The sequence below is a fragment of the Lampris incognitus genome, chromosome 13 (assembly GCF_029633865.1).
Source record: "Lampris incognitus isolate fLamInc1 chromosome 13, fLamInc1.hap2, whole genome shotgun sequence".
Lineage (NCBI taxonomy): Eukaryota > Metazoa > Chordata > Actinopteri > Lampriformes > Lampridae > Lampris > Lampris incognitus.
The window spans coordinates 21,278,426-21,300,161 of NC_079223.1; the positions used below are offsets into that span (position 1 = coordinate 21,278,426).

Below are 21,736 nucleotides of genomic sequence, written 5' to 3' on the forward strand. Positions count from 1 at the left end.
GTTGAATGTTGTGTTTAAGCTATCATAAGTGCACAGAATTTTGATTGATTTATTTGATCCATTTTTAAACTGGTTTACATTGAAATAACTGGCTGTTATTGAAGATTTTGGCATCCCATAATTCCCAATTGCTACAGTAAAAAAGTATCTGAATTTTTGAAAGCAGTACTTTGGAAGCTGGTCTTCAAGAATATAGTGAAATATGTTGATAACAAGTTCATATCATTATTGGCTTTTACAAAGTAGCATATATAATAATAACGATAATGATAATAACATTATTTGTACAGCACTTTTCAAGGTACACAAAGACACTTTACAAAAGATAAAATAAACATAAAAAGCAACACACCAAAAACATAACGCACAACAATAATCATACATTAAATGCAATTCTAAAAAGGCGAGTTTCGATTAATGATTTGAACGTAGACGGATCGGAACAGTCTCTGGTGTGTTTGGGGAGAGAGTTCCAGAGGGAGGGGGCAGCTATGGAAAAGGCTCTGTCGCCCTAAGTCTGGTGCTTGGTCCTGTATGGTGGAGAGAGAAGGTTGGCATTGGAGCAGCGAAGGCTGCAGGAGGGAGTATGGTAGTGGAGCAGGTTGATGAGGTAGGAGGGGGCCTGGTTATGGAGAGCTTTGTTAGTGAGGAGAAAGAATTTGAATTGGATCTGTTGTGGGACAGGGAGCCCTTTCAGGTTCTGGAGGATAGGGTTGATGTGGTCATGTGAGTGGGAGTGGGTGAGCAGGTGAGCAACAGAGTTCTGGATGTACTGGAGTTTGTTTAGGACTTTGGATGATGAGCCATAGAGAATCCTGTTGCAGTAGTCAATTCTGGATGTGATGAAGGCATCGGTTAAAGTTTCGGCTGCAGAGAAGGAGCGTGATGGACGGGAATGAACTATGTTTTTTAGGTGGAAGATGGCAGTTCTGGTGATTTGATTGATATTGTATTCAGAGGAGAGGTTGCTGCTGAAAATTATTCTGAGGATGCGGCTATGTGGGAAGGGAGACAGAGTGGAGTTATCGATGGTGAGGAAGAAGCTGTGAGTGCTTTTGTTAAGGGATTTGGGACAATGATGATCATGTCAGATTTAACACAATTTAGCTCAGGAAGCTGGCTTGTATCCATGATTTGATTTCAGTGAGACAGTTGGTCACAGTGGAGTAAGTTGTAGTGGTGATGGATTTAGTGGAGATGTAGTGCTGGACATCATCGGTGTATCAGTGGAAGTGGAGACCATGGTGATGCATGATGTTAACAAGGGGGAGGATGTAAAGGATAAACAGGAGAGGACCAAGCACCGAACCCTGGGTGATGCCTTAGGACAGAGGAGTGGTGAAGGAGGTGCAGCTGTTGATGCTGATGAACTGCTGTCTGTTTGTGAGATAATACTTTAGCCAGGAGAGGGCAGTACCAGTGATGTTGAGGGAGGATTCAAGGCAGGAGAGAAGAATGATATGGTGTTGAAAGCTGTAGTGAGGTTGAGGAGGATGAGAATGCTGAGGTGGCCAGAGTCTAAGCAGAGGAGGAAGCTGTTGGTGACTTTAAGGAGGGCTGTTTCTGTGCTGTGCTTTGAGTGGAAACCGGATTGAAATGGTCTGAACAGGTTGTTGGAGATGAGGTGAACTTTGAGTTGGGAGGGGACAACATGTTCCAGTATTTTTGACAGAAAGGGGAGATTGTAGATGGGCTGGAAGTTGCTCATGATACCAGGGTTGAGTCCAGGTTTTTTGAGAATGGAGGTGACAGCAGCCAGTTTAAGTATATGGGGCACTGAACCAGAGCTGAAGGAGGAGTTAATGGTTTTTGTGATGAGTGAGGTAATAGCTGGGAGACAGTCCTTACAAGATTGGATGGGATGGGATCCAGAAGAAAAGTAGAACTTCTCATTCCTACCATAACATTGGACAACTCCATTGGGGACACAGGTGAGAACTTTGAGAGGGCTGAGTAGTAAAGGGGGAGAGGGCTGAGTAGTAAAGGGGGTGTGGAGAGGGCGAGGGGGTGGTCAGGTTGTTGTGGATATTGTCAATTTTAGATTGGAAAAATGAAAGGAAAGAGTTGAACATGTTAACTTTGAAGGAACTGGAGCTATTGTCACTGGGTTTGAGAAGTTTGTTTATTATGGAAACGAGAGCCTTGGGGTTGGTGGAGCCAGAGTATATGAGGTGTGAGTAGTAGGTGAACTGGGCTGTGATGAGAGTGCCTTTGTATTGTTGAAGGTAGTCTGAGTAGGCTTCGAGATGCACTGTTAAACCAACCTGGCTCTTATGGGATTTCATTTTATTGAGTTCAGGAGTATACCAGGGAGCTGAATGTGTGAATGAGACGGTTTTGGTTTTAATGGGGGCCAGCTGATCAAGGCAGGAGGAGAGTGTCATTATAATACTTGACAAGATCAGAGGGATTATCAGACAGTGGAGGAGGGGAGGCAGACATTTTACTGGCAAGAGAGGCAGAAAGAGCTGAGGGGGAGACAGATTTAAGATTTCTTAAGGATATTATGCGTTTGATTTTTGGGATGGGAAGAGGGATTTCATTGTCCATGGTGATTGCCAGGTGGTCAGAGATATTGAAGTTAAGTCTGAAGTAATGATGCATTGTGAGCCCAGTGGAGCAGACCAAATCCAGGCTATGACTAGGGCGTTGACAGGGGAAGTTGATATATCGTGTGACGTTGAAGCATTGTAGCAATTCCAGAATTCTACGGCAGATTTACAGTCAGTGTCATCAATGTGGTTATTAAAATTACTCAGGAGGAGAATGGAAGGTGGAATGGCACATAGGCTCGGAAATTATTTTTCTCCGAGACTCACCTTCGCACTAATGAATCCACCAAACTTGAGAGAGGCTGGACTGGACAGATATTTTGTTCCAAATATGAGGATAGGTCCAGAGGCACAGCCATACTGATCAAAAAGGGAATGCCTTTTGTTCCAACTTCAGTAATTGATGATAAGAATGATAGATACATAATTGTTGCTGGTAAACTTTTTGGTTCACAGATTGTTTTAGCTAATGTCTATGGCCCAAACTGGGACAACCCACAGTTTTTCTCACGCTTTATAGCTAAAATACCAGATCTCCACACACACCATCTAGTTTTGGGAGGTGACTTCAACTGCATCTGCACCCAGGCCTGGACAAGTCCAGACCTAGACCCGATAGTGTGATTTCCAAGTCCGGTAAGGTTCTTCTGTCATTTATGGACTTATACATACTTACAGACCCATGGAGAAACACACATCCTACAGTTAAACGATACTAATTTTTCTCGCCAGTTCACCACTCATTCACAAATCGATTTTTTTCTTGCTCGACAGTGGTTCTCTCCCATTAGTCACAAATTGCCAGTACCACAGCATTGTTATCTCTGACCACAGCCCGGTTCAGTTAGACATGCATTTCCCCAATAGTGTAGCACCGCAGCACACTTGGCGACTAGATCCATTGTGGCTGTCCAGTGATAAATTCATCAAGTTTATAAATTAGCAAATTGATATCTATCTAGATATTAATTCAACCCCAGGTATGTCATACATGATAATCTGGGTATCCCTGAAAGCCTACCTAAGAGGAGAAATGATCTCTTATTCAGCTTTTGAGAAGCAAAAACGCACATAATTTTTTTCAGAACTGTCTACTCAGATAACAGATATAGATTAGAGATTTTCCACTGACCCCAAATCTGAATTATATAAGGAACGGCTACTGCTACAGACTGAATTTGACAACTTGTCAACCAGACATACTGAACAGCTTTTATTTAAATCAAGAAAAACGTTTTATGAACTGACAAGTAGCTACTCAATTCTGGTTCCAACATCACTTCTATCACATACTACTCTCCTTGTCTGGCATTTCTCCCGATCATCAGTCCAGGCACTCCTTCAGGATCGGAGCCACCATTTCAGCCTCCCGCAATGGCATCCCAGAACACCACATACAACTCGTTGGCCGTTGGTCCTCCCAAATGTGTCAAACCTACATCCATTCAGATCTCAAAGATCTTAGTTCCTCTCAATCTTATCTTATGTAACTGGAGGTTTTTTGGAGTCCATCGTTGCTTGGGTGCTACAGCGGATTCCCTACAAGCTTCCCCAGAACACAGTCAGCAAGTAGAAGAACTACAAGACCTAGGCACATCAATCATTTTTCATTAATAAATCCTTTAAACACATCTTGTTAATGGTTTGGTCCTTGCTAGTGAATTGAAGCTTATCTAGTGAAGTATCAAGAGATGGACCACACCTCAAACACATCACGTCCGGCATTCCTATAAATACCCACCTAATCCTCTCCTCCTCTTCCGATCTCGTAATCTGCCCCGCTCCCCCCGACCTATTTCTTTGTGTTTCTCGCCCTCCTTCCTCCCCTTTGTAGGGTCCTGAGGAGGTCCATTGTTGCCAGGGTGCTATGGCGGATTCCCAATGAAGCTTTGCCACAATGCAGTCAGCAAACAGAATAACTACAAGAACTACACACACCAATCATGTTTCTTTACTAAATCATTAAAACACATCTTGTTGATGGTGTGGTCCTTGGTAGTAAAACATGGTTTCAAAAACATCACCAATATCTCTTAGACCGTATTCACTGTTGAAATTCCAAACTTAACACCCAAGGTTATGAGAAACTATGTCACAATGCCAACTAGGAGAGTACATGTACTTATTTTTTTCCATTTCAAGCAGTGGTGTCAGCCCTTCTTATCAATTGCATATATTTTATATGAAAACTAACCAATTGCATTTCATGCAAGTTCTTGCTATGATGTATTTCAATAAATATTTTTGTTAAATGATGAGATTGCCTGTTTGATTTTAATTTGCTCATATCTGCCTGATCATATTTAACGATCTGCTGTAGCAAATCATGCTTAAAAGTCATAATGTGTGTAAAGGGCCATCCACACCAAAAACGATGACTATAACGATAAAGATTTCAGCATCAACACTGATGAATGATAACATTTTATATATAGTGGCGCCCAGCACGCGTCGCCTGCTCCAGCTGTGCCGGCAGCTTAGGAAAATGGATATTGATGGATAAAATGGATATCGATGACCTGTTACTGCTGTACGTTACACAGAGAAAGAAAAAGAAAACCAGAATGGTATAGGCTCACGAAATCCCCCCCTTTTCTCCCAATTGTACCTGTCCAGTTACCCCACTCTGCCAATCCGGGGAGGGCTGCAGACTACCACATGTCTCCCCCAATACATCTGGAGTCGCTAGCTGATTCTTTTCACCTGACAGTGAGGAGTTTTGCCAGGAGGACATAGCACATAGGAGGATCACGCTTCCCCCCCCCCCCGAACAGGTGCCCCAACCAGGTGCCCCGACCGACCAGAAGAAGCGCTAGTGCAGTGACCAGGACACATACCCACATCCGGCTTCCCACCTGCAGACACAGCCAACTGTGTCTTTAGGGACACCCAAACAAACCAGAGGTAACATGGGGATTCGAACCAGCGATCCCCGTGTTGGTAGGCAACGGAATAGACTGCTACGCTATCTGGACATCCTAGCCTACTAATTAAACCATACACTAAACATTATAGACTAACCAATTAACATGCTTTTTAATACACGTAAACTTTAAATATCTTATCAACTATATGCTAAATGTTTAGCACAAAGCCAAAATGCTAAGTTTTTAACATTTAGCTAGTAGCATTTTAGCTTTCTGTTGAACTTTTAGCATGTAAGCTATACCTTGAATTTAATTAAACATGTTCAATTTGTTTACATGAACTTGTAGCGAAGAGAGGGTAGGTTGCGTCTTCTGCGCGTCAGTTAATCCAATAATTTGGCACTTGCCACTTGCAATATAAACTCAGCTACAGATAGCCTGCGAGCCAACCAATGCCAACAGGATTACTGCATTAATTCACGGTACACTGCAGGCACTGGCACCGTACACTGTGTGCACACATCATGACTGACAGGCAGGTTGGGATGCCTACTCGCAGAGAGCTGTCCTGATTCATTTTTAGAGTAACTAAACCCGAGACAATGTTAATGAGCATGCTGACATCTAAAGGTTAAAAACCATCAAGGGGTTCAAAACTTGCCAGGCTGGTCTTGGTAATCTGTATTGTAAGCATAGCAGGATAAACACAATGGCAGCTAATAAGATTAATAATGGGTCCATTTGATTTAGATGTGCCAGCACACCTATCAGCATTGCCAGACAGACGGACAGCCAGCACAAACAATTGACAAATACTGTCAATGCTGATTCTTTGGGATACCTACATCAAAGTGACCCATTATTAGTTTTATTCACTGCAAAACCAGCCTGGCATGTTTGCAATTTCGATGGCTTTTAAACTGCAGTTGTCAGGAACCTCAAAAGTGTCTGGGGTTTAGTTACTCTTTAAGATACGGGTGCTGTGAGATTTTGGAGGGGCTGATTACATGGCCAAGAGCAGTCACAGAGGACCAGACTTTTTTTCTCTTATTTACTGATCTCTCTCAGGATGTAAAAACATTTTCCCCAATTATTTCCAGAGTGATTCTAAAAATAAATTTCATATCCTTGCTTTAAATGCAGATAAAGAAGGATGAAATGGAAGAGAGGGAGGCAGACAAAAAGCAAGTGAAATGGAGAGATGGGGAAACCCGAGGCCACAGACCTAACAGACTTCACTAATGATTCCATTTAAATCCCAGAGTGACAAAATACTGCTAGCTCTAGGTTTTAATTTGCATGCACAGTCACACACACACACACACACAAAACGTAGATTAAATCCAATGCCAATCACGCTTTGAATCTTTTTCAAGTTCAATCCGAACACATTCACTGTTTGCATGTATGCGAGTTTTTGTATGTGTGCATGTGTGTATCAGAGAGAAAGAAAGAGGTGGGGGGGCATGTAAAGCTGTGTTATCATGCTTTACTCCAGGCACAGCCATTTACTCTGCTTTCTTAGATACATCCCTACACTATTTTAGTAATCGTGTGTTCCTGAGGCTGCTCTTTAGTCCCCGGGTGTTAGTGTTCCTGTCTTTTTCTTACCTACAGCGACAGCTGGTCCAGTCTTTCCTTACCTTTAGATGTAATGGAACTCATCTTTCTTACCTGCAGATGTAGTTGGTCTTGCAGGACGCCTGCAGTTCCAGGCAGTTGGGCTTCTGTTTCTCCTCGTAGGAGCAGACTGGGACGATGGTCTGGCGTCTGCGCTCTGAGCACGCTGACTGATCGCTGGGTGGGCATGAGCAGAATAGCATTCCATAGCTATGCTTGGGAGGGACCTGAGGGGGCACAAGTGTATATACTAACTTTTTAAAATTTATTTTTCCCCCCTTTTTCTACCCAATTGTATCTGGCCAATTCCCCCACCCCTCCGAGCCGTCCCGGTCACTGCTCCATCCCCTCTGCCAATCCAGGGAGGGCTGCAGACTACCACATGCCTCCTCCGCTACAACCCCTGGCGAGACTCCTCACTGTCAGGTGAAAAGAAGCGGCTGGTGACTCCACATGTATCGGAGGAGGCATGTGGCAGTCTGAAGCCCTCCCCGGATCGGCAGAGGGGGTGGAGCAGTGACCGGGACGGCTCGGAGGGGTGGGGGAATTGGCCAGATACAATTGGGTAGAAAAAGGGGGGAAAAATATCCAAACCCCCCCCCCCAAAAAAAAACAATCTCATAGTCAGTGTCCTTTGTGAGGAAAAAATGGGGACTTATTTCATTAACGTAAATATTTAAAGAAATATTTCATTTATGTGAACTATTCACTTTTGTGTGGCCTATGTTGTGTCACAACTTCTGTAACATGTGTAACATGGATCTTTGCAGTTAGAATAAAGCACTGACAGTAAGCTTTTGGGCAACAGTGAAAACTCCTATTTTGTTTATTAAGGCAGCATCAAGGCCAGCCCTCTACAAGAAAACCAAACCTGAGAATAGAATCTCTGCTGTTGTTTTGGCAAGTCCACTTTAAACGTTATCTCTGTTTGTCGTGAGATCGATATTTTGGTTGGACACACAGCCTTTTGGGAGAACTTCATGGGAACGGCTTTCATAGTCATTAAAAAAACGAAAGCCTTGCCTTATCAAAGAACTGTCGGAGGGCCTTATGGCACTTCCTCTTGTTGCAGACTTCGGCGGTGGAGACGCGGCTGGTGCACGGGCTGATGTAGGCCGAGCGGTACTTCTTACAGGTGTCGTTCAGGTTGCAGGCCTTGGCAGCATTCAAACAGTTGTTCTCTCTGGTCACCGCCGGCTCTCCTGTAAGAGAGAGGACAGATGAGGTGGAGAGCAAGAGAAGTGGGGGGGGGGGCAGCAGTGGAGAGGAGGAAGTGGAGGGAGGAGGGGGAGAGCAGTAAGGTGGGGGAAGAAACAGATGGAAATGATTCAGTTTGATATTGCAAAGATAATAGTGTTCAAGTCTGTTTTCCCCAAACTGATCGTTCAATGTTTAATCAAAATCAAACATGACAGTGGGCCGCCGACCAAAATGAATGAGCAAAAGTTAAAGAACCCGGTGTACAACACACAAATTAGTTATTTAGACCCTCAAAATTCAGCATCAAGAAAATGAAAGCAATCTAGAATTCAGACCAGGGCCTTTTCGTGACAACAATATGGAAATACAGAGGATGCTTGAGAGATAGCTGAATAATGATGTTGTCTCAAAACTGACAGATACCCACAGCAAAAAATACACCGCAGCACCGGCGTGTGTGAGTCTGAAGCAAGGTGTGTGTGGGAGAGAGAGTTTTATATGTGTGTTTTTGTGTGAGTGCACAACTATGTGTGTCTGTTTGTGTATAAAGGATTTAAGAGTGAAGCTTTTATTTCTGTTTGTGTGTGTACTTGTCTTCATGTCTGCATGCAAATGCGTCTGTAAGTATGCATGTTTGTGTTTGTGTGTGTGTGTGTGTGGGTGTGTGTACATGTGGGTGTGCGCATGTGTGTGTGTGTGTATGCACGTGTGTGTGTGTGGGTGTGCATACATGCATGTGGGTGCGCTTGTGTGTGCGTGTGTGTGTGTGTATTTGTGTGTGTATGTGTGTGTAAGATCCTGCTTGCAATCTTGCTTCATGCTTGGCCTAAATCAAACATTGGCCCTTGTCTACGTGAGCTGGTGTGTATCTGAATGTGCTAATGCGTGGTTTGTGTATGTGTGTGTGTGTGTGTGTTTGTGTAGCCCTTGTAGTCATCAAAGTCTCCAGTGCAGTGCCTTTTTCGTCTGTCAGCCTGTGCTAATTGCCAGCGTTCTCATGGAGCCCCCTTTAATTAACATTTTGAGAGGACTTTCTTTTCTGGCTTTTTTTTCTGTTAAAATGGAGCAAAACCAGCATTTTTTTCCCTCTAACGAGTACCAATTAAAATGGGGAGAGGCTGGCATGACAAACAGATGGAAGGGGAGGGGGCAGAGGCATGGGGCACCAACAATGTGAGCAAGAGATCGAAGTAACCCCAATGACGGGTGGGTGGGGATGGGGGGAAAGGGGGGGGTGTTGCACCGCTGAACGATACTAAAAGCATTCAACTTTTTTTTTTATTTCCCCCCCTTTTTTTCTCCATTTGTACCCCATTCTTCCGAGCCGTCCCGGTTGCTGCTCCATCACCTCTGCTGATCCGGGGAGGGCTGCAGACAACCACATGCCTCCTCCGATACATGTGGAGTCGCCAGCTGCTTCTTTTCACTTGACAGTGAGGCGTTTCGCCAGGGAGACATAGCATGTGGGAGGATCACGCTATTCCCCCCTGTTCCCCTCCCCCCTCAACAGGGACACATACCCACATCCAGCTTCCCACCCGCAGACACGACCAATTGTGTCTGAAGGGACGCCCGGCCAAGCCGGAGGTAACACGGGGATTCGAACCGGCGATCCCCGTGTTCGTAGGCAATGGAATAGACCGCTACGCTATCCGGACGCCCCAAGGATTCAACATTTTAAGGGGAATCAGGGAGAGATGCAACAAAAGTACAGAGAGAGAGAGAGAGAGAGAGAGAGAGAGAGAGAGAGAGAGTGTGCGAGAGAGGGAGTGGGGGAGGCAAGCGAGTGGGGGGTAAATCAGGTAAGAGAGAGAGAGAGCAAGACTGGATAGGGTTAAAAGCTGATTTTCTGCTGAAGTAGTATTTGGCAGTAAAGAAACGTTCTTTAAGATTAAGAAAACTATTTAAGAAAAAAAATGGACAGTTTCCCTCATCGCTTGCCCTCTTTTTCTGTTTTACCTCAGCACCTCTTCAGCCTTCCTCACCTCTCTCCCTGCTCTCATTCGCTCCCCTCACCTCCGCCGCCTGTGTCCTCCACCGCCTGCTCCACCTGACCAGTGGGCTATAAGCTTTTCACCAATTATTCACAGACGACTCATGGGCACTTTCTTAATTGATTCTTCTTTTATTTTATTTTATTCTAATTTATTTATTTTTTACCAAGAAACAACTGATTGTTTTTCCTCTCTTAAAATTAAAGTGACTGAATCACTGGTCACCTCCTGTTGGATTTGTTCAGACTCTGCCTATTCTTTAACCAAGTACAGAGCGAGTTTGTTTGTTAGTCACTCATCTGCCTACGTGTGAAGCTAAACCTTTCATAGCTATGGTATAGTGCTGCTATGGTATAGTGCTGCTATGGTATAGTGCTGCTATGGTATAGTGCTGCTATGGTATAGTGCTGCTATGGTATAACGCTGCTATGGTATAGTGCTGCTATGGTATAGTGCTGCTATGGTATAATGCTGCTATGGTATAGTGCTGCTATGGTATAGTGCTGCTATGGTATAACGCTGCTATGGTATAATGCTGCTATGGTATAACGCTGCTATGGTATAGTGCTGCTATGGTATAGTGCTGCTATGTTATAATGCTGCTATGGTATAGTGCTGCTATGGTATAATGCTGCTATGGTATAATGCTGCTATGGTGTAGTGCTGCTATGGTATAACGCTGCTATGGTATAATGCTGCTATGGTATAATGCTGCTATGGTATAGTGCTGATATGGTATAATGCTGCTATGGTATAGTGCTGCTATGGTGTAGTGCTGCTATGGTATAATGCTGCTATGGTGTAGTGCTGATATGGTATAATGCTGCTATGGTGTAGTGCTGCTATGGTATAATGCTGCTATGGTATAGTGCTGCTATGGTATAATGCTGCTATGGTATAATGCTGCTATGGTGTAGTGCTGCTATGGTATAGTGCTGCTATGGTATAATGCTGCTATGGTATAGTGCTGCTATGGTATAGTGCTGCTATGGTATAACGCTGCTATGGTATAATGCTGCTATGGTATAACGCTGCTATGGTATAGTGCTGCTATGGTATAGTGCTGCTATGGCATAATGCTGCTATGGTATAGTGCTGCTATGGTATAATGCTGCTATGGTATAATGCTGCTATGGTGTAGTGCTGCTATGGTATAACGCTGCTATGGTATAATGCTGCTATGGTATAATGCTGCTATGGTATAGTGCTGATATGGTATAACGCTGCTATGGTATAGTGCTGCTATGGTATAATGCTGCTATGGTGTAGTGCTGCTATGGTATAATGCTGCTATGGTGTAGTGCTGCTATGGTGTAGTGCTGCTATGGTATAGTGCTGCTATGGTATAATGCTGCTATGGTGTAGTGCTGCTATTGTATAATGCTGCTATGGTATAATGCTGCTATGGTGTAGTGCTGCTATGGTGTAGTGCTGCTATGGTATAATGCTGCTATGGTATAATGCTGCTATGGTATAATGCTGCTATGGTATAGTGCTGCTATGGTGTAGTGCTGCTATGGTATAATGCTGCTATGGTGTAGTGCTGCTATGGTGTAGTGCTGCTATGGTATAATGCTGTTATGGTATAGTGCTGCTATGGTATAATGCTGCTATGGTGTAGTGCTGCTATGGTGTAGTGCTGCTATGGTGTAGTGCTGCAACGGTTCTCAAAAAATGCTGATTTCAATTAAGAAAACTTCCACTCTTATGTGAGAATTTGCATTTGTGTGTGTGTGTGTGCGTGTGTGTGCGTGTGTGTGTCTATATGTTCTCCCATCCCATATCCCCCCGTCCCCTGCTCTCTTCATCTCCTTGCATCCCACATCAAAAACCCTTCCATCTATTCCTGTTCCTATCGCGCCTCTCTATTCTTTAAACCTTCTCACACCTTCCCCCCCAACAACCTCTCACTCCTTTAGCTTTTTTTCTTTCTTTTTTTTTTGGGTGGAATATGTGCTTGGTGAGTAGACACATTAAGTTTAGAGCCCGGATAAACTGAATGATTCATTTTTCCAGCAAGCAGCCATCCCCAGGGATGCCCGGTGTAGTTTATAGGTGTGCACGCATTTGTGTGCACCTGTATGATGGTTGAAATTGTTCCTCTGGTTACTGCTGAGTATCATTTGCACTGTTCAAATGGACTTGATCGATACTGCAGCAGTTTGCCATGTTAAAAGGCAAGTGAGAGAGGCTCACCCTGCTTGAAAGCTGTTGTCCTATACAAGTCTGGCGACATGCTTTTTTTTTTAAACCTGTTTTCTATCTAACCATCCATATATATATTCTACACAACCAGCTACCGAGCCACACAGCCCGCCTGTCAGCTTGCTGTAAATGCCTCAAGAAAACTCATTACCGAACGACGGTAGATCTCGATGCTGACAGGTACAAATGGATTTTATTTTCAGCTTGTTATTTTACCTCGGAACAGTTTTCAAAGTGTTTGCATGCTTTATTTATGGAAGAAAAAATAAATACACCGACTAAACATGTGGATCTCCATCCGTAAACTGCAGTGCTCTCCGAAGTTTGAGAGTGCATCAACAACTTTGAGCTCAAACTATAACCAAACCACTATATGTCATCCATACAGGCTCGCTTTGGCTTTGCTCCAGCTGTGCACACTGCATAACTGCAGGTTCACAGGATGAATCTGAATTGGGTCCATGAACCTCATGCCTTTTAACATTTCAGATTTGTAACTTTGGGGTAGACAGGACAGACCGCAAGTTAGATAGCCTGTATCCAGAGGTACCCAGGTTTAGCCTCCCGAAATAGCCTCTATGGTCTGTCCATCAACAGCTGTGGTGGTACAGCACCCCCCTTTTTTTTCTCCACAGTTGTACTTGGCCAATTACCCTATTTTCCGAGCCGTCCCGGTCTCTGCTCCACCGCCTCTGCCGATCCGGGGAGGGCTGCAGACTACCACATGCCTCCTCCGATACATGTGGAGTCACCGGCCACTTCTTTTCACCTGACAGTGAGGAGTTTCACCAGGGGAACGTAACACGTGAGAGGATCACGCTACCCCCCCCCCTTGAACAGGTGCCCAGACTGACCAGAGGAGGCGCTAGTGTACTGACTAGGACACATACCCACATCCGGTTTCCCACCCGCAGACACGGCCAATGGTGTCTGTAGGGACGCCTGACCAACCCAGAGGTAACGGGGATTCGAACCAGCGATCCCCTTGTTGGTAGGCAATGGAATAGACCGCTATGCCACCTGGACGTCCGTGTTGCAGCTTTTTTAACATTTGTGCTTATTAAAGAGTTTTGTTCCAAAATAACATATCCACCATTTGAAAGAGTGACCTCTACTACTACTAAATAATGGTGGCACAAAATCAAAATTCATAGTTGTGAGTTCAGAGGAAAAAAAGGTAACTTAAATTCTTAGCTGTTAAAATGATATGCAGTTTACTCACTATATTTCAAAATGTCATTATTGAACATGTCTCAAAATGAATTGTAATAGCAGTGCCTTTCTATTAACAAGGCCGATGGGCTAACCTCCAGTCCGTCTGTTTGTCTGTGTCCCTCAGTAGGACAGACAAATTGCCTGCTCAGGCCATACTTTGGCCTCTTTCCTGAGGGCATATGACTATCATCTGGGGTCAGAGGGCGTGTTACATTATTTGTGTGTGATGGGGGTCCATTGTGCGAATATGGCGTTTAGGTCTGTGTGTCATATGCCATGCAGCTGTCCTGTATTCTAGCTTCTTTTCTTTAAGTGATAGATGACAGTGTAATATGACCCCACTACAGACACACACCCGCACACACACATACACTCGAGCACAAACACACACATAGAGTATACCAATACACACACCCACTGTAAGCAAAGGCATCTGCTGAACTCCCACTGCTAGTGGGTGATCACTTCTGGCAGATGGCACTGTCTTTGAGATACATAGAAATAAATACAGATACACATACACACACACACGCACACACACACGCACGCACGCCTGCACATGCGTGCGCACACACACAAAACACTGAGCATTTTGACAGGCCCACACAGGGCTAAGGCCGGGGCCATCTGGAGGCCTGGTAGGGGGAACGAGGCCCCCCCAGTGGCTCATGTTTCCGATTCAGCCTCAAATTGATTATCATGTCGCTTGTTCCCTCCAGCCCCCCAGACTCCCCCCACCTAATTTCAATTACCACGGGACACCACAGGGTCGAATCTTGACCTTAGCCTCCTCTATCCCGCCACACCTCCCTTCCCGTCCCGTCATCTCCCATCCGTCCTCCTCACCCTTAATCATCCTCCTTCCTTCCCTCAACTCCCTTCTGTTCTGCCTCCTGGTGGTCTCCTCTTCCCTCTCCTGTCTTCTACATCTGCCCCAATGTCCCCATGGACTGTTTCTTCTTATATTTCTTCTCCTGCCAAATGCTATCTTTCCTCTTTTCTATAGATGTATTTTTTTTTAATTCTCTCTGCACTCATCTGACTTTTTTCTGTCCATGAGGCGGAGGACACATGCCATTTGTTATGTACCTTCTTCACATCTCTTGACTCCTCTCCTGTCAGTTCTGCCAACTTTATAGCTTCTCTCTAATTCTGACTATCTCTCTGCCTCTCTTCTTTTGACTCGGCCATCTGTACTTTATAGATCAAAGTGGCGTTACTGTAGAGGCTTTTTGTAACCAGTGCCTCATAAAGACTTGATTAGACACAGTAAGTAAATCCTCAGTTTGGTCTGCGGTACATATTGTTAACGGTAGTAAACCCTTTTTTTTTTTTTTACATTTTTAGAGCTGAAAACTTGTTGGTATGACCATTTTTTGTCTAAGAAGTTCTAGCTTGTTAATTCCTTTGTTTTTTACCTTTTTCTTTTTTTGATATTAATTTCTTCTTATATATAATTTTTATTTTCATTCTTTTAAATTTCTTTATATCTTATTCTGCATTCCTTATTTACTGTCTTTTTATTTCTTACTGTAAAGCACTTGAGTTGCCATTGTGTACTAGTAAATGTGGGAGACAAATAAACTTGCCTTCCCTTGGTAATATGAAACCGTGACCCATGTGACGTAAGCGACAAACGCGGGGTCCAGCGCCTTCGACCAAGATAAAGCCCCTTTCATACTGGCCAAAAAAACCGCCAACACCCGCTAACATCCGCTTTTGTTGGTCAATGTAAAAGGATACAATCGGCATTCACTCCCGGGTCAAATGACACTGCAGTAGACACGGGTATTTATCGGCTTCAGCTCCGATCGGCATTGATGTAAACGTGACACCCGGGTGGACACGCTAATTTGCGCGATGACGTAGCGCCATTGTCCATGCGTCATAAAATCGCACCGGCAACTTCGCGTCGGTAACTTCTGCGACTCTTTGCCATCACAGCCACAAATTCCATCCGCGTTCGTTCAAGCAGCACTCGAACATCGTTCGGTCTGCGTTGAGTTTGTATGGTTTGAAAGAGAGGCTGAAGTACGAGATATAAAAAAGTAACATTAACCACCTCTCTGGCTTCCATGCTACTTTCTGCTGTTTACTTCCATGTTTTCCGGCGTGTTCGTGACGTCTCGAACGTCATGACGTCAAAGATGACGCTACATAAGGGAAAGAAAAAAGAAAGGCAAACTCGTCTGCTGGCAGACCCGGGTCTGCTGGCACTGTGAAAGGAGTCAATTACCTATTTTTAGCGGGTTTACCCGCGTTTAAAAAAAACCCCGCATTACACGCTAATTTTTGGCATGAAAAGGGTAAATTATGTGGCGAGTAGCGAGGTGACATATGGGCATTAGCCAACTAAACTTTCTGGGTAGACTTGAGAAGCCGAGGGGAGGTGTTATGTTACTTACAGCACGGCTGCCTCCTGTCTAACACACGTCACCATCACTGTCCTCTACATCTGCCTCTTTTTTCATCGCCTCTTTCAAAACATGAGTAGGTGGAGACAGACTTAAAACTGCATACCAGCTAATATTAGCAGTTAGCATTTTATAAGTGTTAATTGCTAATATTAGCTGGTATGCAGTTGCCAAGGGCAAACTGTCTTTCTTTCTTTCTAAGTCTATAAAAACTCACTAAAATATTTGTCTAAAAAATGCCAGATTATTATTTTTTTCATTCAGGTTTAGGGTCCTGCCTTCCAGGTGGACATTGATGTTTAAGGTCTGATAGAAATAACTGACTGTTGCAGATGATAGCAAAACAGCAGGGCAGCCAATGCTTGAGTTTGACTGCATGTGAGCCTCCTTTAAAGTTTCTAAACCCCGCGTTGGCCCTGTGATGTTGTGGGACTGAAGTACTTGTCACTATTAATGCCACTTATGTGACCTGTCTTGTTGATGGATTCATCCATTCTATTCTGTTCCTTCAAGTGCTGTGGTGGAGGGGATAAAGTGAAGGAATGATTACCCATTAAAAACCAAGAGGGGTCAATCTCCAGCCAATCACAATGAAAGCCATACAAAAGATTGATTGGTTTTAATGTGAGATCTGGGGGAACTTGAATAGTTTTTTGGCTCCAAGGGGTCCATAGCAAAATGAATAGTTTTGAATAGCTATGTATCCTATCTGTCAGCAAACAACAAAATCATAAAATGGAGAAATACAACTGTCATAAATGTTGGAGTAAATCTCACATCTGTTATTAGATACTCTTCAGTTTAAATCAACAAAAAAGCGCCCATGTGACACTCCCAAATTCTGAAAAATGGCACTCCATGCCCCGTTTTTTTTTTTTGAGGGGGGGGGGGGTTTCCACCCTTTTTCCCCTTAATTGTATCCAGCCAATTATTCCACTCTTATGAGCCATCCTGGACACTGCTGCACCCCCTCTGCCAATCTGGGGAGGGCTGCAGACTACCACATGCCTCCTCCGATACATGTGGAGTCACCAGCCGCTTCTTTTCACCTGACAGTGAGGACTTTTGTCAGGGTGACGTAGCGCGTGAGAGGATCACGCTATTCCCCCCAGTTCCCCTTCCCCCGAACAAGTGGCCCGACCAACTGGAGGAGGCACTAGTGCAGCGACCAGGACACATACCCACATCCGGCTTCCCACCCGCAGACAGCCAATTGTGTCTGTAGGGACGCTGACCAAGCCAGAGGTAACATGGGGATTCGAACCGCCGATCCCCGTGTTGGTAGGCAACGGAATAGACCGCTACCCAGATGCCCCATTTGTTTTTTTGTTTTTTGGAATGCTCCCAGTCAATCAGTCAAGTCATTGGAACAGTTTTCATTTTAGCATCCACCAGCGTGGACTTAAGTATTGTTGCAGTCGAGGGGGGGCTTTGCTGCTCAGGCTCATAAATTTGACAAAAGAGGTTACAAGTAAGAACTGTCAATGCAAATCATCATGATATACTTCAGCGGTACACAGTCTCCACTCTTTTTATTACCACATACAGTATAAGTCTGCAGCATCAATACTATAGCTGCGGTTACTTGGACAATATTTTTTCAACCCGATTGAAATCACTCCGATTAGAGATTCCAACTTAACTGTTTACATGGACGCTAAAAAAAAAAATTATCTGATAAAATGTGCATTTACATGCCCTAAAGCATTTAATCAGAATACAAATTTTTTTGACATGTGCAAAGTGGTTCTGCCAACTGTGACACATCTAATCTGACAGAACATACATACCGTAAGCAAGTCCCGTTCCCCAATGGTCGCTCTCCCATTAGGTCATCCATAAGACCGTAAAATTGAAATTTGGTTGGGTCAGAACCACTTTTGCTGTTTTGAGTTTTAGCCTTGTATAATAAGGGGCATTCCAACTTTTCCAGCGGTTTTTGATTTGGGCGATGGTTCAGTGGATTCCAGCTTCATTCATATTTTCAAACATTGGTTTGAACAACTCATTTCGAACCTTTCGACAATCGAGGCGTTCAACAATGTTTAAATCTCCCCCCTCCCTTTTTTCTCCCCAGTTGTACTTGGCCAATTACCCCACTCTTCTGAGCCATCCTGGTCGCTGCTGCACCCCCTCTGCCGATCTGGGGAGGGCTGCACACTACCACACGCCACCTCCGATAAATGTGGAGTCGCCAGCCGCTTCTTTTCACCTGACAGTGAGGAGTTTTGCCAGGAGGACATAGTACGTGGGAGGATCATGCTATTCTCCCCAGTTCCCCCTCCTCCAAACAGGTGCACCGACTGACCAGAGGAGGTGCCAGTGCAGTCACCAAGACGCACACCCACATCCGACTTCCCACCCGCAGACACGGCCAATTGTGTCTGTGGGGACTCCTGACCAAGCCGGAGGTTTATTCCGATTGTTAATGGAATATTCGGGTCCATGTAAACACAGTTTATGGCTCTTCAGAACTCATCTATCCTAAAACACAGTTGAACCGTTCTTCACCAGAGAGATTATTTGCCTTTGTTTTCACTTGTTATAATGACTGTAATGACTCTTACACAACCCATTGTATTTATGGCAATGTCAACCAGTCGCCACTCTGAAATCGATTTGCTCATTAAATGTTCTTATGCAGTTGCCGTTGTTATAAAAAAAATCCAAACATCATGTCATACTATCGGCCCACCTGTGATTTTCTTTGTCCTCTTAAATTGCTGAGAGGTGGAAGTGGGGGCATGTGCTTTAAAAGGCCCTTTTTGTTTCTGCTGGTCAAGCCACTGCTGCAATGGACAGTGTCAGTGAATTCATGTTAAGTCACTGGATGACTGACTACGAACAAGAACCACAAATCCTTTGCTGACCAAATACAATAAACACACTTGAGTTTGTGTTGAAAAACTGGGAACAGAGATGTATTAACAGCTTTCATCCCGACAAAGAGCAGTAGACACCAATATACAATACAGGGACAAGAGAACCTTTAATATGATGCAAGGGAATGAGAGAAGACATACAATCGACAACACGCTACATGTTTTACTCTAAAAGTTTACATTTAGCACTTAAGAAAGTGACAGTGCATTTATAAATTCACAATTTCTTTAATGAGTTAGGAATGAACGTTTACAAAACCCATGTGGTTGAGAATTTTGGAAAGCTTAACAACCAGAAATCCATGAGTCAGTATTTCAAAAGCAAATTTCCATCTTTTATTTATTTACTTGGACCCCCCCCCCCTTTTTTTCTTCCAGTTGTACTTTGCCAATCACCCCACTCTTCCGCGCTGTCCTGGTTGCTGCTCCACCCCCTCTGCCGAGCCGGGGAGGGCTGCAGACTACCACATGTCTCCTCCAATACACATGGAGTCACTAGCTGCTTCTGTTTTCACCTGACAGTGAGGAGTTTCGCCAGGGGGACATAGCGCATGGAAGGATCACACTATTCCTCCCAGTTCCCTCTCCCTCCTGAACAGGTGCCCTGATCGACCAGAGCAGACGCTAGTGCAGAGACTAGGACACATACCCACATCCGGCTTCCCACCCGCGGATGCCCAACCAAGCCGGAGATAACAGGGAGATTCGAACTGGCGATCCCCATGTTGGTAGGCAACGGAACAGACCGCTATGCTACCCAGACCCCCGAAATTTCTATCTTTTAAAGCGTAAAGTTGACAAACTGCAATGCTGTTTTGATAAGCATAGTAGATAGTTCAACATAAAGGTTTAACTGCCCAAAGCTGACAGTCAGACTTTAATAATCACCTTCAGTTGCCCAGGGAATAACACAGCTTTGCTGGAATGGCAGATAAGAGTCAGGCAGTTTTTCCGTGACAAATGAAGATTCCTGTAATATTTTATAATTCTTCTCACAGAGGAACTCACATCTATCTATGCATGTATCTATCTATCGATCAATCTGTTGATTTGTCTATTAATATATCAGTTGTTCTTCTAGGTGGTTTTTTTAATATCATGGTTCTATTTTTCCACTGAGTCAGCAAACCAAACCGAAAAAAGAAGATGGGACACTTGACTTTGGCTTGCTGTTTCAGTGCTCATAATATTGATTACACTACTGAAGCTGTAGGTCTACCCTTCCTTCTAGACCTTTGCTTAATAAACACACTGTCGATTTTTTATTTCCGTTCACAACTTTTATAAATTGTAGAGAAAATTTGTTTTGTCCTTGTCTACACACACATTTTTATTATTCATGAGGAAATTACGTTCCCTGCACCTCCTTCCCACTTTGAGAAATTACCGTGCGGTCTGATCTGATAGAAAACTCTAACATAATAAACGAGGACCGGGGTCTCTTCTCTGTGTATCTGTGTACTCACCCTCTTGATTATCAGTGGTGAGTTACACTGCCATCTGTTTTAATGGGCTCCATGCTGGAAAGTGCAAGACAAGCAGAAATGGAGGGGGAAAGGGAAAGAGAGAAAGGTTTACTCTTCTCTCTTTCTCTTCCTCGATCTCTCTCTCTCTCTCGTTCTCTTTTCCTTTCTCTGCCTCTCTTTCTGCCTTTGTCACTCTGTCTCTGCCTCTCTCCATTTTGTCCTTTCTCTTGTTCTCCCCCCCCTTCTCTTCCTTTCTTTTGTTCTCGCTCCCCTTTCTGCCTCTCTCTCGTTCTTTCTTTCTCTTATTCTTTTCTGGCTCCCCCCCCCCCCCGTTCCTCTTTCTCTCTTTTTCTGCATTGGTTAATAATCTTCTTCTTTCTTGAAACAGTGTCCCAGTGCAATAAAGCCACATGGCACTTGGTGCAGCAAATAACATAACTCACAGTTCCTGGTAATTGATCCCTCAACTGGCACAGTTTCCTTTCCTTCTCTCTCTCTCTCTCTCTCTCTCTCTCTCTCTCTCTCTCTCTCTCTCTCTCTCTCTCTCTCTCTCTCCATTTTTCTACCCCTTCTTCCTATTTTTCTTTGGACACCTCTTCTTCATCAGTCACCTGAGCCTTTCTCCTTTTTTGTGCCAACTTTTTCTCCATTCCATTGAATTTATTGAGCTTTATTGGCACCAAGTCCAGTACAAAACTGCCAAACACAATTATTATTTTTTTTGTGTGTGTTTCATTATCCGCTCTTCTTTTCCAGCCGGCTTACATTCCAATGCAGTGTTATGTTTCTCCCTAACCCATCAAATCCCTTCATCTCACTTCATATAATGAAGAACATGCTATTCCCACAACATCATAGCTGGGCCTCAATGTAAGTACTCACTACAGGGTCTTGACCCCACCAAGTTAATAACAACACACTTTTGGTTCAAGATAGACCTCATAAAGTGTTTTGATTCCATAAAAGAAACATATTTTTCAGATGAAGTATTACCTTTGGGAGTAAAATGGAATTGATGGAAGAGTTGGAGATAGAGCCTATGGCAGGACTGTTGTGTACTGTACCAGAGATACTTTCCTGCTCTCTGCCATAAACAATCCATGCATTTCTTGCAGTACATTCACTTCCCTGTCTTGTTCCTACTGCTATGAACCCGGTTGTCTGTAATATCAACAAGCTACTAGGTGATCTCAGGAGTTAGGAAGCCACTTTATTTGACATTGTATTTTTACAATGAATATATTCTCTGCATTTAACCCATCCTACTGTGTAGCAGCAGTAGACAGCTGCAGCACGCGGGGACGAACTCCAGTTCTTCTTT

The 21,736-nt window shown here is 44.0% G+C and overlaps 1 protein-coding gene across 1 annotated transcript in view; it reads right to left on the bottom strand.

The window, feature by feature from the left end:
* Positions 1–21,736, bottom strand: part of gfra1a (gdnf family receptor alpha 1a) — a 135,532-nt gene that overhangs the window by 44,784 nt on the left and 69,012 nt on the right. The window contains exons 6-7 of the mRNA XM_056291934.1: positions 8,063–8,218; positions 7,094–7,266 (exon numbers count right to left, since the gene is read on the bottom strand). Coding sequence (XP_056147909.1) covers positions 7,094–7,266; positions 8,063–8,218 — 329 coding nt within the window. The remainder of the gene's footprint in view (positions 1–7,093; positions 7,267–8,062; positions 8,219–21,736) is intronic.